General features: G+C 49.6%; 1 protein-coding gene across 1 annotated transcript in view; it reads right to left on the minus strand.

The window, feature by feature from the left end:
- Positions 1-12,754, minus strand: part of ATP2C2 (ATPase, Ca++ transporting, type 2C, member 2) — a 41,729-nt gene that overhangs the window by 16,264 nt on the left and 12,711 nt on the right. Inside the window, exons 8-11 of the mRNA XM_014536793.1 lie at positions 8,437-8,586; positions 8,280-8,348; positions 7,878-7,953; positions 3,723-3,789 (exon numbers count right to left, since the gene is read on the minus strand). Coding sequence (XP_014392279.1) covers positions 3,723-3,789; positions 7,878-7,953; positions 8,280-8,348; positions 8,437-8,586 — 362 coding nt within the window. The remainder of the gene's footprint in view (positions 1-3,722; positions 3,790-7,877; positions 7,954-8,279; positions 8,349-8,436; positions 8,587-12,754) is intronic.

Genomic DNA, 12,754 nt, shown 5'->3' on the forward strand with positions numbered 1-12,754 from the left:
CGCGCGCGCTCACACAGTCCTGCTTTTGGGGAGGGATCTCATCTATCAGACACCCACATTTTAGTGTGAATTAGTCTGCCAGCTGTTTTGCCCCTTTAAGTGCTTCTGCATCTAAATTGTTCTCATTTATTAAAGAGAAAAGTTTCTGGGCCCTGGGAAAGGAATTTCCAGAATCAGGTAATTAGTAGGAAGTGGAATTTTTTGCTTCAGTGGGTCCTCCCTTAAATTTCACTTTTCATTGCTCTAATGGTTTAGACACTTCTGGTAGGGAAGCCAGACAGAAAATTAAAATTGAGGGAGGCAAAGTGACACAGCTATGCCTTTAGCATATCTGTTTGGGGTATCTGCTCACTTCTTTATCATTCCTACCCCTTCAACTCCTTATTGTGTGACCTCGCTCTCCCATAGCCACAGTTGACTGGATTAGAGGAGACCATGTGTTCCAAGCTGAACCAATGAGCTTCTATTTGGGAATCTGAACTGGGATTGCGAACATGGATCCCCTTCCTGTGGGCAGGATGTCAACATGTAGTAGGCTGTTAAGAAGGGGATCTTTCTGCCTCGATTTGGCTCCAGGGCATCGGGGCTGACTGCTCCCCAATCCCACATTCCTGGGCTGGCCTGTCTGAGGGCAGAGGGCCGGATAATGACCAGCTGACCTCAGGCCAATAGGGGAGGCTGGAGATGAGCGAGTAAGAGGGTCCTTTTGTGCAGATCTGTGCAGTGAGCGTCACCACACCACACCCACCAGGGTCACCCTCTGCACGGGAACCTCCAGCAGAACCCTGCAGGCCTTCAGTAAATATTTGCTGAATGCACGAACTCACAAGTGAATATGTGGCAGGAGTCTCGGCCCGCCCTGGCCTAGCACATAGCGAGCGTTCTATGTGGCTCGTTAATAATCAGAAAGCCTAGCTGAGGAGGCCCATTCAACCAAAGTCACACACAGCTAACGTATTTCACCCAATTTTAAGACAAGGCTGCTTGTGAAAAACACCATTATCTTGTGTATACTAAGAAAAAATACCGCCCATTCATCAGCAACACGGTGCTTTATCGCAAGTCTGACTTCAGAGAAGTTAAGATGTGAAAAAGGACGTGCATCTTAGAATTAAAGAAATACGGTAATGATGGTGGCCTTTTACCCGGAGACAATGGAGCATTCAGCTATAGAAACCAAGATGACTGACGTTGGTCGAGGGACTGTGCCTGGTTTCCATGGGGATGGCAAGAAGGCTTGCTTGGTTTTATGACACAGGCTGACAAGGCTAACTAAGCAAACATCTGCGAGGGTTAGGAGGGGGACTTTCCCCCGGTACGGCGTGGGGAGGGTGGTTTTTGTACCAGGAAGCTTTCATAATAACAAAAAACGAATCCACAAACTGATAAAGATAAGGATGGAAAAGCAAGTATACTGTGGGTCATCTTGAGTGTCTCTCGAGGCAGAGGGAACAGGATAAAGTGTTTAAAAGAATGCCTCCCATTAATGTATTTTGAAGAGTCTCTTCCTCGCTGGCTATCCTGCCATTTCTACATTCTAATGTGGTGGTTCCGAGTGACTTCAATTCTGCTAAAAACCTCCTTTCAAAGTCACAAGGGAAATGAACAGTCAGTTTTCTCTTAATGGTAAGTTACCCCCGATGCAGTAAAATGAATGAGAGGAAAGGGAATGTTAAGACAGAAAATCAGGAATGACCTTGGGGAGATAGGGTGGGATGGACATGGAAGGCTTTTTTGTTATTTTCCTGGAAAGAGTAAACCGTCTTTGGCTCACAGGACTTCCCACGGTCTATAAGATGGGAATGGAAAGCTTCATTACTTCGGGGAGGTCTTTGGCACCATGGCACCTGGGAGCTCAGGCGTCCCAGTCCCCCTGCCATCACCCGCCTCTGACGGCGTAGTCACCTGAGCACTCCCTCCAGGGGCTGACTTCTTCCCTGGCCCTGCTTCTTGCCGGACCCTGCCTGGGGCAGCTCCTCGTCACTGCCTCGCTGCTCCGAGTGCTTCCGGAACCGGGAGCATCAGCACCCATCCTGTTGCTAATGGTCAGGTAACTGTGTCCCTACATTCACACACAGATAAGCTTGAGCATGTACCAGAGTCGCACCCAGCCCTTACAGCAAGGCTCTCCTGCCCACCGCTCAGCCCTGGGAAGCAGCACCTATGGCCTCCGGGTCCCAGGACAGACGGGTGCCGGTCACTGCGAGGTGCGTCACTGTAACTTACTGTAATGACAATTGCACACAGGTGTCTGCCAACACTTGACTTGTTATATGTGAACCAGGGAGGCTCGGGGACCCGATGAATAACCACATTCCTAATGGTCTGCTCCATGCTCTCCTTTGTTGCCTTTTTTGAGATACAATTCACATGCCCTAAAATTCACCCTTTTAAGGTTTATAACTCAGTGGTTTCCAGTAGAGTCAGAGTTGTGCAACCATCACCAAAATCAAGTTCAGAACATTCTTAGCACCCCCGAGAGAATCCCTGCAACTGTCAGCAGTCACTCCTCGGCCCGGCCTGCAGACCATGTGTCTGGTTTCCGCCTCTACGGCGTTACCTAATTCGGACATTCCACATGAACGACGTTACACAGTATGTGGCCTCGGTGTCTGGTTTCCTTCACTAGCATCGTGTTTTCTAGGGCCACCCACGTGGCGGGCGTTGGTCTTTTCCCCTTTTTGTGGGTGAATAATATTCCAGGGATGATCTTTATCCGTTCATTAGCTGATGGGCATCTAAGCTTGTTTACACCATGGGTTTGGTGGCCTAAGTGTCTATGTTTGCTCACGGACATTAAAATAATTTCCCATGTATCACCTAAAGCAGTTTGCAGACACCAACAGCAGGGGGGCCACACTCCGGAATCCACGGGGCTTAACATGAACCCAGAAACGTGTTGGCTTTTGTGTGCCCCAGAAGGCTCACCAGCTGCCCTTCTGCTGGGACATATCCAGTTAGAGACCATCTCTGGCACTCTGCCTCCCTGGCCGTGGCGAGCAGCCGTGGAAAAGCTGGGGCAACTTCAGCCACTGAGCCTGCTCCCTGCTCATCTCCGCATCGTCCACCGGGCCCAGGGGTGTGACTGTCGCTTGTTAGAGTCACCATGTGGAGGGAAGGCAGGTTCCTCGGGCCTAAAGCCAAGGGCCCTGGTTCCCAGCCCTGCCATCAGCTTTGTGGCCTCAGTGACATGACCTTTATCATCTCCTGTAGATTCCTCCGTAAAAGAAAGACCTAGACGGTGCTTCAAAGGGATACTAGGAGCAAACACACACTGTGCGCTAGGATTGTTGCAGGAACCTTCATGGGCTCTCATCTCATCCTCACCTTGACCGCAGGAGGGGCTATCTCATCACTCCCATTTTACAGAGGAGAAAACTGAGGCACAGAGAGTGTAAAAGTCTGCCTAAGGTCACACAGCTAGCAGTGGTAAAGCCAGAATGTAACCCTAGGCAGGCAGGCAGGCTCTGGAGTCCACACTGTTAGCCAGAAAGATCCAAACCCACGGGCAAAAAAGTGATGGGAACGGGAGGTCCAAATCATATGCTTTCGTTTGTTTCCCAAGCTTTCCCTGGGCACCCCCACCTGCCAGATAATGTACTCTTGGGGGCTGCACTTGGGGTGAGGGGGACGCATCTTCCCCACACTGTTCCCGCGCCCCAATCTTCCTGCCTTGTCTTGCTGCACTGACGAGGGAGAGAGGGAGGGCTCGGAGCCCTTACCTGACCCCAATCGTGAACATGCTGAGAAGGTGCTTCCCTTGCAGCCAGCCAGTGAGAATGATGACGCCTGGAGAAGAGACCAAAACAAGACAAAACATGTGTGTGTGTGTACACACACACACACACATTCTCCAACACTTAAAGACATGACAGCATTTCAAGTGTTTACAGGAGAAGAGACACAGGGCAGTGATTAATAACCTCAAGGACCTGTAACCACTTTTTCCTCTTTAAGAAACCCTTGTATCTACAAAGAAGAGTGTTTTACTTGTTCTGGAAAAGATCCAGCCAGTTCAAGTCAAGAAAGAAACAACTGGATTGTTCTGGGCGGTTGTAGACAGCTACAGATTATTCCAACAACCCCCATGTGCCGTGCGGCTCCGGGACTCCCCCCGAGGCGGCTGAGGTGGCAGGCGATGCCTATTCCGTGATGGGCAGATGGGCCACAGTTTCCCGAGTGTTTTTATCTTGCCATGTTCACGATTAAATACATTCCCCTTTCCATGTTCTCCTTCATCAATCATTTACCCAATATTTACTAACCACCAGGCCCTGTGTTAGGCTCAGGAATCATGGAGACTGTCAGGGGTGGTCCCTTGAGGGCGAGAGGTGGCACGAGCCATGCTGGGACCCGTGAACATTCACAAGAGGTCTGGCAATGGGGGAAAGTTCTGGGGCCTCTGGGGTGGCTTCAGTTTACTCATCTGTAAAGTGGGGATGATGATCATGCCTTCCTCAAGGAGTTGTTTCAGGATTTAAGAGATGACAACACATCTGAAGTGCTTAGCTCAGCCCCTGGCCCACAGCGAATGCCCGGTCATTAACTGTTGCGGCAGCTGTATGGGAAGTGCTGGGAAGGTGAGTGGAAAGGTGAGTGGCCTTCCTGTTGACACTGAGGGATTTGCTAAAGATCATCAGCTCTGTTTCGCAGGAACAGGGAGCAGGGCAAGTTATGAGCTGTGTGATGGTGGTGGTGGTGGTGGTACTAGTGTGTGTGTGTGTGTGTGTGTGTGTGTGTGTGTGTGTGTATGTTTGTGATCACAAGTTCTGATTTGTTATGTGATTGCTGTTTCATTCATACTATAATTAGCTACAGAACTCAGTAGTCAAATGAAATCTTAGCAGGAATCCAAATAAACCCAGATGCAAAAGGTTGGAGGGCAGAAGCTGTTAGAAATAGGGGTGGGGCAGTGAGTCTTGAGCCCTAACCATTAGGATCAGAACCACCTCCTGCCGCCAGGCCTCCCTGCAGAAGGCTGCAGCTTGCTGACAGGGGCTCACACAAGCCTATGTGCACATCTCACAAGTCATGTTCAATTACTTCTCATTGGCAGCTTGAAACTGGCCATGCTGAGAGTATTGACACCACAGAAATTGGCAAACGCTACTCTGCCTTTGAAAGTTGTTAAACATGTATCAGGGCACCACTGCTGCCCTGCATCTCCCACTTGGGTCCTTAGCGATCCATGGAACCCAGTTTCAAAACTCCAGCTCCTCTAGAACAATTCCCGAAATATTTATGATGAAGTAAAAGGTCTGAGTGGTAGTGTGGGCTGGCCACACACGTGCCAATTTAACTAAGCTTTAATTTAACTTGAGGAATAGTGGCTTCATGCAAGGAAATGGCCTTGGAGGACCCCTGACTTGGAACTTTTTATTTTTTATAAACGATTTCATCTATACAACAAAGAGCTAATATGCTAATTAGACCGAACAGCAGAACTCCTGTGAATACTACCTATTTGACAACTTAAAGCACGTCTACTTGCTATTTGTTCTCGAGGCTACTGGGGTAGAAGGAGCAGCGCCCACTACAGCACTATGTCCTGCAGGTCACTGCAGTCGTCCAGAGCATGTGTCAGAAAACTTCTTCTGTAACCAGCCAGAGGGTAAATAGTTTCGGCTTCATGGGCCACATCGTCTCTGCTGCAACTCAGCTTGGCCACTGTAGATAGCAGGTGAATGGGCGTGGCTATGTTCTAATTAAATGTTATTTATAAACACCGAAATCTGAATTTGAATTTCATATACTTCTCATGTTATGAAATACCAGAGGCCCAATGCACGAAATTCATGTAAGGGGCTCAGCCCTCGCAGCCCCTCACAGCCCCGGCTTCGTCCCTAGGGTCGTCGGGATGGTCTTTCCGCTTTTTGGTCTAATTAGCATATTAGCTCTTTATTGTATAGGATTATTCTTCTTTTGATTTCTTCAATCACTTAAAAATGTAAAAGATATTCGTTGCTTGTGGGCCATTCCAAAACTAGGTGGCGAATCCAGTTTGGCCCGAGAGCCACAGATTCCAATCCCTGCTTTGGAATGTGAAATGCCTCTGGGCATTCTAGTCTGCCCTGACGCCTGGGCAGCATGCAACGCCAAGGATGGCCAATAAGTGGCGCTCACAGCCACTTTCCCTTGTGTCACTCATCCTCCCAGTCCTCTTGGCCACCACAGTCCCACAGTCCCCTCACAGCACAGAGCCCCACTGGCTGTCATCAGACCTGGCAGATTAAAACCCATTTTTCATCACAGCTCCAGGACAAAGGAGGGCAGAGAGGAGGGAAGAGGGCATAGAGCTACTTAAAAACAGTAAACCGAGTGAGTCAGCAAACTCTGAGCAGTTAATCCAAAGCGTGAATTTGGAAAGAAGACTAGACTGGAATGTTGGGGAGGAGTGGCCAGGGAGAGAAGGAGACAGCCAGGGCGCATCCTCTTAACCACTTTGCTAAGTTCACCACCTGCTACAGGCGGTAAAGGACTGGGGATACCTTCCGTACTTCTGAACTTGTTTTTTCCCTGCCCGGAATGCCCAATCCCCTCTTTTGTCACCTGGCAAACTGCTACTCATCCTGCAAGACCTGGTTTAACGTCACCTCCTCCTTGGAGTCTTCCCAACCCTTCCACACCAGATTAACGGCTACGTTCACATTTCATATTTGTTCAGGCATCTCTCCCCTATTTGCCTGGGGCCCTCCAGAGGGAAGAAGCTGCATTTTACTCATCTTGGCGGCCCCAGAACCGATCGTAGGGTCTAGTGCGTCATAAAACACTCACGTAATGAAATCATGCATCTGGGCGACCAGAGGCACAACAGCGCAGCTGCCGGAAGGGATGGCGGATCCTCCCAAGAACTGCCCCTGGCTCCAGACTTACCAGGACGTCCTCTTATTGCTGCTTGTGCCATGGGCAGTGGTTCTGGCTTGTTCCTTTATTAGCTCATTAACTCAACTAATGCTTATTGAGAATCTACTAGGGGCAAAGCACTGGGTGGCCCTGAAGGCTGGGAACAAAGGACACAGACTCAAAGCCAGAGCTGGAGACAGCAGGAGGGAGCAGGGGAGGGGACCAGGGCAGCTGCACAGTGATGTTCAGGTGTAAGACCTGAATTCAGGTCCTCAGCATCATGTGGATGCTGGTTTTGGTGTGTTGCCAAAAGCCATGAGGCATAAGACCGGGCACAGCCTACTTAGTGGCATAGAAATATGGCTGGGCACACAGCTAAACCACATCTTCTAGTCTCCCTTGCAGATAGGCAGGCTGTGTGACTCCATCTGACCAACTGAACATGGACAAAAGTGCTGACTTCACTTCCTGGTCCATGCCTTAAAGTTTTCCCACACAAGCCTCTGTGTTCTCTGGCTAAATAGAATTATGACCAGCTCCAAGGACCCAGAGGAAGGGAGAGCAAAGATACAGTGGGGGCCTGGGCCCCTACACTGGTATTTGAAGGTGAGCTGTCCAGAAAAGCCAAGTGGTCGCCAACCTTTCAGACCTCGCGGACCACCAGTGGTCTGCGGACCACTGGTTGGCGACCGCTGTTCCAAAGGTTTCCTTAAACCAGTGGTCGCCAACCTTTTGGACCTCATGGACCACCAATGGTCCGTGGACCACCGGTTGGCGACCGCTACACTAGACCAAGAACATGCGCATGGACTATGATATGGGCAGGAAATAAACTTTGGCCATGTTAAGTCACTACAAGGCAGGGGCTGCTTGTTACCTCGTCTGACTAATACAGAAGCCTTTTGTCACTGTCAGAGTCTCTGACCCGAAACCCCCATCTTCACCCAGGTGGGCAGTAAGCTATTTGAGCAACAGCTGGGCTATTTGGGGTGCCCTCCCCAGTCCCCAGGACCGAGTGCAAAAGCTTCACTCACCAATTATGAAGAACGAGAAAAGTGTCAGTTGTTTCCCCAGCTTGTCCATGCTTCTTTGTAGAGGAGTTTTAGGTGTCTGCAAGGATGGGAACAAAGGGTTTCTTAGATGACATCCCACAGCTTCTGCCTGGCTCATTTCTATCCTGAGCTGAGTGACAATTCCACAGGGGTACACATATATAAAAACGCACTGACCTCTACATGTAATGTCTGTGCACCTGACTGTCTGTAAGTTATATCTTGACAAAAATCCTAACACATCTTAAAAATTAATTTTTAAAAATTATACTCACATTAACCACACGATCCTCATTCCTAACAGGCGGGCAGGACTGGCATCACTAGCCAAGAAGATCTCAAACCCCAGCTCACAAGAAAACCAAAGCCCCCACGGGCCCTTACCTCTTCAGCCCGCATCATCTTAAACACTTCTCCGAACTGAGACCTCTCCCCTGTTCCGATCACGACTCCCTGGGTTCCGGAGAGAGAAGTGTAAGGTCTGAGGCTGGAAGCCTGCTGGTGACAGAAGCCACGGCCCCCAGGGCGCCTCAGGGCTCACCTGCCCCTTCCCGTACTGAACCAGGGTCCCCATGAAGACGATGTTTCTCAGGGTGGTGAGGTCCCCCTCGCCGGTCAACGGGGTGTCCGTCTTGCTGCATGGCTCAGCTTCTCCCGTGAAACTGGACTCGTCTACCAGGAGGTCTGTGACCTGGGGGAGCAAAGGGAAAGACTGTGGAACCTGCCCGCTCACCCTGTGCACTGGTTTTCACGGCACAGAACGATGTCTAACACCTTCGTGTCCATCGCCAACAGACAACATAGAATTCCTCGAAATCAGGGGACAAGCAGAACATGACCCGAGAGGCCTCAAGAATCAGAAAGCTTTGAACGTGTGGCTCCTCTCATAAAACAGGAAAGTCTTGTATCTTCCTTTACATTATTTTAAGTTTTAATATAACACCTAAACAACACATAGGCAATGGCTAATTTAGAATATACCTTTCAAAGCACCCGTGCCTTTCACCTAACATTCCACATGCTGCCCCCATCCCCCTTGAAGGAGGCCATGAAATCGGTGAGGTTTGAGCATCACCGAGTCAGGTTATTCAGTGACAGCCCAAGGTCATATCAACACCAGAAACATGGACACTGACACACTCATATTCTCTCTCTCTCTCTCTCTCTCTCTCTCTCTCTCTCTCTCTCTCTCTCTCTCGGAGGAAGGTGCCAGCATTTCTTTAACATCTACTGTGTACCAAGCCCTGCACTGAGCATGTCACACAGCTTATCTCTTAATCCTCACAGCCACCATGAAAGATGCTATTTCCTCCGTTTTTCCTATGGGGAAACTGAGGCACAGTGATAATGTGCTCAAGGTTAGACAGCTACTCAGTGGCAGAGCAGAGGTGGAGCCAAGGCTCTGCTTCCAAAAACTGCCCTCCCAACCATCTTCCAAACTGACCACAGACCCAGTAGGCATCGCTCAAGAGGTGAGTCTGCTGTGGCCGGAACTGTTAACAGGCACTTTTGAGGACATCAGGGGCCTAGGATGGCCCGACCCCGCAGGACCCTGTTATCTGAGCATGTAAGACCCACTTAGAGAGAGGAGCCATCTTCCTGCAAACTCACAAGAGAACCGTTAGGTCATCATTTCTCAAATAGGAGCCGGGGAGTCCTCCGATTTTAAAATTTTAAAATTCAATAACAATCTTTTAAAAATATTCCCAATGCCATGGGATCCCAGTCCCCAAGAAGGCAGGGGCTACCACTTGCTATGAAATGCCCATCTCCCGTTCCTCCGTAACAGAGCTCCCAGGGTGTTGGGAGCGGTGATGTGCTCCACCACACAATCCTACTTCCCAGCCTCCCTTGCAGCTAGCTCAGTGTCTCCAGAATGAGACAACAAGACGTAAGAAGTCACCATAGAACTGGAGAAGATCTTTAAAGGTGGAGGAACTGATGGGCCCCTTTTGCCCTTCTTACCTTCCTCGTTCCCCTGCCTAGTGTTGCTATCCTGGAGTTCCAGAAGCCACCTTACATGCATCAAGGGGATGGCCACACCAGGGAAGACAGAGTGGAGACTGGGGAGCCCAGGTCCTTCATTCCACAGACACTCCACTTCTGGACACTCCGTGATGTGAGAGAGAAATAAATGGCCCTTTGGAGCCAATATACATATTTATTTTCATCTCAGGGCATGTTCTGATTTTTGTCCCGATTTCAAGTCAAACACAGCCACCAACTGATCTAGAGTTTGCATCTGTGTCTTTTAATCCCCAGGGCATCCAGGGAAAGCCAAATCATCTCATAGGGCAGCTCCTGACCCACAATGAAAGAAAAAATGGGAGAACTGAGCCAACCAGCACCACGGGCTGCTAACCCAGAGGCCTGGGCAGCAGACATTGGCACCACATCCCAATGGCATTCAGAGATCTCATTCCTAAACGCTGTCTAATGGGAAATGACAATAATTTGGATAAGTTGTACTTGATTTGAAAACTTGGCTTAGGTTCACAGTTGTATATAAGGTTGAAGCACATGGAATTTGTACGTCAAACTTATATACTTGTTCACATTTAAGTAACACTGTAATAAAAACAAGTCAACACTGAGAAGGGAACCCCTCCACCAGCTGTGAGAGATGTAACTGGAACCATCTGATGTTCTAATCCCGTGGTCGGCAAACTGCAGCTCGAGAGCCACATGCGGCTCTTTGGCCCCTTGAGTGTGGCTCTTCCTAAACCTTAGGAGTACCCTAATTAAGTTAATAACAATGTTTAAGTTTAAAGTTTATATAGTTTAAGTTTAAAAAATTTGGCTCTCAAAAGAAATTTCAATGGTTGTACTGTTGATATTTGGCTCTGCTGACTAATGAGTTTGCCGACCACTGTTCTAATCGATCTAATCTGCAGCAGAAGGTTGGGGTGGGAAGTGGAGGGTGGAGGGGCTGGTGTGGGATGTGGGGGGATGAGCTGGGAGAGAAGGGCTTCCTGGGGGTTCTGGGATTGGATCAGACCTGCAGGATGAGCAGGCTTTTGGTGAGTGAATCGGGCAGGCTCTCCAGGGAGGGAAAACAAGGCAATTTGGGCAATTGATGGTGGGAGAACATGGTAATCACACACTTAATCAAAGCAACTGAGATGGGGGAGACAAAAGACTTCTCCCAGCACGCACCAGCACTAAAAGGACAGGAGCCAGGAGCATTGGCACCAGTCCACCCTTTGGGGTACAGGTTCTTGGGAGTGGGCAGAGGCGGACGCTGTCCCGGTGCTGAAGCCACAGCGGGGAGGAGAGCTGCCCCTGCCCTCAGGGAGCACTGAATGGAAGATAGGGCTCTACCAAGATGAGAGGGCAAAGGCGGGAAGTTTGGTCCAAGTATGGGGACTAGTTTGACTACAGCAGAGCACTTGTGAAAACTGTGGTTGGGACCCAACTGCATTTGGCATTGATTAAGAAATTTGGATATTGCCCGGCCAATGTGGCTCAGTTGGTTGAGCATGGTCCTATGCACCAAGAGGTCACCGGTTTGATTCCTGGTCAGGGCACATGCCTGGGTTTCAGGCTCGACCTCCAGGAAGGGGCGTGCAGGAGGCAGCCGATCGATGTTTCTCTCTCACTGATTTTTAGAGAGAGGAAGGGTGAGGGAGAGAGAGATAGAAACACCAATGATGAGGATTGAGGCTGCAACCCAGGCAGGTGCCCTGACCAGGAATCGAACAGTGACCTCCTGGTTCATGGGTCGACACTCAACCAGTGAGCCACACTGGCCGGGCTGAAGAACTTTCTTGAACCTGCTGTTTCCTGGCCCTAAGTGGCTTCAAAATATATATAAACTCTCCTGGATCTCAGAGCTTACGAGCTGATAGAACTATTAACTGTGTCGCAACTCTGTTGGTATGTTGTCCAACGGGGTTGCGACATACCAAAAAGGAAATCTGTAGAGTGTTCACAGGTGGTAGCTTGGATTAAACCCTTATGGTGTCAACAACCAGGGACAATTTGATTTGTATAAGCAGGGCAGGAAGAAATCCAGTTAAGTTGTAAAGATGTTATTTGGGTTTTAAAAAATTATTTTAAAGAACTATTGCAGAGACCGGTAATGATAAACAATAAAACCAGCAGCTAATTCTCGGTGATTGCTAATCCACATCAGGCACTGTGCCAAGTAGGCTGCGGTCTTAGCTTGTTTGTTCTTCCTGATAACCCTGCAAGGTGGGAATGAACATTATCCCCTTCGATAGATGAGAAAACTGAGGCTCAGAGAAGCCAATCCCTCCCTCAGAGTCACATGCTGGCAGGTGCTGGGTGGGGTTTTAAACCCAGGGCCCCCTGACATCCAACACATGCCCATCACTCACCGGCGCCAGGCACCATTCTGAGCACTTTGCATCTATGAAGTCACGTGATCCTTACAAGCACCTTTTGGGGCATTATCACCCCCCTCATTTTACAGATAAGGAAACTGAGGCTCAGAGAGGTTAAGTAACTTGCTGCAGGTCACACAGCTTGTGAATGATGGGCATCAGGTTCAAACTCAGGTTAACACCCAGCCTCTGCGCACTAACCACTGAGGAGCACTGCCTCTCCATAGCACCTGTGGTGGAGATGCCCAGTATCAGGACCAACCCTGTTCCCCTGGAATCCCCAAGTAGGGAGGCAGTGCCCCCTCTTGGTGGGGAAGTGGACAATGTCAGACTGGCTTCCCAGGCTTTCCGGGGGACAATGGTTTCTCTAATGGGATCCCAGTGCCCCAGACCTGCGTGCTGAATGCCAGCACAGGGAGGAGGAGGGCGAGGAATCCATTCTGGTGTAGGAAGGGGCACCAGCATGAGGTTGAGAGAGAATGCCTACACACACACACACACACACACACACAC

The sequence above is a fragment of the Myotis brandtii genome, unplaced genomic scaffold, assembly GCF_000412655.1.
Source record: "Myotis brandtii unplaced genomic scaffold, ASM41265v1 scaffold165, whole genome shotgun sequence".
Taxonomy (NCBI): domain Eukaryota; kingdom Metazoa; phylum Chordata; class Mammalia; order Chiroptera; family Vespertilionidae; genus Myotis; species Myotis brandtii.